Source organism: Monopterus albus, unplaced genomic scaffold, assembly GCF_001952655.1.
Source record: "Monopterus albus unplaced genomic scaffold, M_albus_1.0 scaffold110.1, whole genome shotgun sequence".
NCBI lineage: Eukaryota > Metazoa > Chordata > Actinopteri > Synbranchiformes > Synbranchidae > Monopterus > Monopterus albus.
The window spans coordinates 682,553-685,807 of NW_018127990.1; the positions used below are offsets into that span (position 1 = coordinate 682,553).

A 3,255-nucleotide genomic window follows, 5' to 3' on the forward strand; every position below is an offset into this window, starting at 1 on the left:
TTTAACGGAGGGATATAAACTAACGTAAAAGTTGCATGCCGCCACCTATCGAGTCTATGTTATCATTACCCTATAAGTGTTTTGTATTCTAGATATTAGATATATTTTTACATATAGCTCTTTATCCGGGTTATCGCTTATTTTATTTCTAACAGCATTCAGCAGCTGACATGGCCCTGCCTGGGTATTGGGCCCCCCAATGGTCCAATATGGTCTTTTGCCTTCAGCTAAATACTTTAACTTGATACTCGTTAGCTAAATTCCATATTCAGAAATTTAAGTTCTTCAGTCAGAAGCCACGTTTCTCAGTATCTGATGTTAACTATCATCAGCACATTCTACAAAAAAAGCTTCTAAAACTGTAAATTTATGAACATTTTTTAATATCTATATTAATTGAGTGCTTTTATACACTTAAGGACGGGGAAAAGTTCACTATTAATCACACTGGACGAGAACCTTCTCTACCTCCCAGCGGACCATGAGGAGATGTTGGACTGCCCACTTTGACAGGAAGTTGGTACTTTTAGCCAGAATTTATTCATTTTGGCAGGTTTATGGTTGATGTTAGGGATACAGTGAGGGTTAATGTTAATCCTAACCGTAACCCAACTTCCAGAAAAAGTTGACATCTGGCTGAGGTTGACGGTTCTCAAAACTTAGTCAGTCCTCCATTTTGTCTGAAGGTAGGTTCCTCTCAGTAAATGTGCACCCTTGGTATGGAGGTGACCCATAGTTGCAGTAGAAATACTTCAAAAACCAATAAAGGTCTATGGGCTGATAATGACCTACAGAGCCTCCTGGTCAGTGGAGTAGAGCCTTGAGGATTCATCATATGGGGACCATGAATACCTTAAAAAAATATCATAGCAATCTATGAAGAATCTCAGATGTTTCAGTCTGGGTCAAAGTGGTGGAATGAACAACAATGCCATCCTTTTGGTAACACTATCACAGCAAAAAAAAAAAAAAAAAAATCAGCTCTGCAAATGTTTTGAAGAAAGAAATGCATTTAAGTGTTTTAGACATCAAGGATACACAGAGTTTTAGTTAAAAAGAAAAACTTCTTTACAAGGGCACAACTAGAAATTTGTAACATACTGTCTCAAATACACAAAGTGAGTGAGATTGAATACATTTAACATTTCAAACTATTTTATTGATAATGAAAAACAAAATCCCCCCATTCACGCAAATCAGCATCTGCTCCTACTCACCCCAAATGTTGCATTGAAATGCTCATATTGTCTATAAATGTTTACGATTGTTGCCTGCACTACAGTACAGTTCAACCTTTACTGACTGACCAGGTTCAGATATCTGGTACTTTTCCTCTCACACAACCATCAATGAACCAAATGCTGCTGACCGTTTTCCTCTCGAATTTTCAAAAAGTTACCTCGCCAGCATTTGACAACTTTTTAACACTTCATACACACTGAAAACAAAACATTTCAACAGTAATATAACTCTGAAAGACACCTGAACTCAGTGCTGGTGTACTTGTCACTGTGTCTACAGTCTTCAGATGCATTTCAGAGAAGTGTCCCTACATGCACATTCAAGCTGCTGGGTAAAACACCACCCCAGGCTCTTTCCAAGGCTAATGAGGGTCAGACTGAAGAACGCCGTTGATCCCTGGTTTCTAATGCAGGAACTTTATTTTTTTTCTCAACACACTATTCGTATCACATAGATTTCAATATTACTTTAATACCAGCACAAACACACAAAAAAAAGCACTGTAATTCAGAAACATATCACGAAACACGTAGACTGGAAAGAGCGAAGAGCAAATGGAGGACTGGAGCAGCCTCAGTCTGGATTGTATACAGATAAAAATATTTAACAGCATTAAGAATTCATCAGCACATACTCAAGTGGATCCGAGTCCATGCCTGGAGCCGGATCAGTTCTAACAAGCCCCCTTCTGGAACAGGCAAGGATTGTATGAAGCATTTCGATGACCAGCTTCTCTTGCTGGCTGTGCAGGGTTGCCATGGCATCGTAGTATTGCTTTTAGGTACTGAATGAAGTATTTGCACCAGAGTCTAGATCTCAGTATGGTGACAAGAGTATTTTGTTCAAGACCAAGAAGGGTATCAGAAGGCACTGTGGAGTCTGATTGGCTTACAGAGATCAGCTGGCAGCGTCTCTGTTGGCTCAGGGCGGGGCAAGTCCATCATCTTCATCAATCATCATCATCATCTTCATCACTCTCATGCATTTTACTCGGCCTTGTCTTTCCTCTTGGATGTGAATGGGACTTTGTTGGCCACTGTCGAACCCACCGTGGTGACTCCGCCGGCCACAGCTGATACCCCACCCCTCACCAGACCCACCCCCAGATACCCCACCCTTCACCAGACCCACCCCCATCGAGGGCACTGTGGTCACAGCAGATTTGGTGATCTCCAGGCTCTTGCCTCCGACCCAGGCCACACCACCCACAGCAGCACCAACTACGCCCTTGGTGACGTTGAAAAGACCACCGGTCACCCGCCACAACATGCCAGGGGGAGGTGCCTCATGGTCCTTACCAGAATCTGAAAACACACACACATGATGCATCAACATGTACGGCTGCATGAAACTAATGATTTTCATTATTGTTTAATCCAATGAGTCCTTCCAGATCCACAGGAATCAAGCTTTTCTGTTTTCACTGTGGAAATACAGAGGTACAACAGGCTGGGAAAAAAATTAATAAATTAAAAAATGCTGTTTTCTTACTGTATACACCTAATGAAACCCAAGGTTAAGGCAGTATTCCCTGTTAAAAGCACCAATGGATTAGTCCAACTCTTAATACTTTCTGACCTCCCTACCCTGTTTGTAGTACCCAGCCTCTAGCCCAGCGGTTCCCACTGAAGACGTTAAAAGAAAAAAGAAAGAAAGGCTTAGTAATTTCTCAGAGCATCTGGTCATCATCTTTAATAAGTGTTTCTCAAATAAGAGGAAACGACATCTTTGGCCATTACTGACCTAATGGAGGACATTACAAGTGCTATGGATGAGAAGAAATACACGATAGGAATATTTATTGACCTAAAAAAGGCATTTGACACAATCAATCATGAATTATTAATGGACAAGTTAGAAAAATATGGGATCAGAGGAATGGTTCTGAATTAGATTAGTAGTTATTTGACACAGAGGCGTCAATTTGTGAAGTTGGGTGAATATCATTCAAGTAATCTGGACACTGTATGTGGAGTGCCTCAGGGTTCTGTTTTGGGACCTAAATTATTCATA

General features: G+C 40.9%; 1 protein-coding gene across 2 annotated transcripts in view; it reads right to left on the minus strand.

Moving 5' to 3' along the window:
- Positions 1-1,028: 1,028 nt before the first annotated feature.
- The window catches only part of LOC109966407 (transmembrane protein 263), a 5,992-nt gene continuing 3,765 nt past the window's right edge, over positions 1,029-3,255 (minus strand). For both annotated transcript variants that reach the window (XM_020611228.1, XM_020611227.1), the window contains exons 3-4: positions 2,358-2,546; positions 1,029-2,326 (exon numbers count right to left, since the gene is read on the minus strand). In XM_020611228.1, coding sequence (XP_020466884.1) covers positions 2,229-2,326; positions 2,358-2,546 — 287 coding nt within the window. In that variant the 3' untranslated portion in view covers positions 1,029-2,228. The remainder of the gene's footprint in view (positions 2,327-2,357; positions 2,547-3,255) is intronic.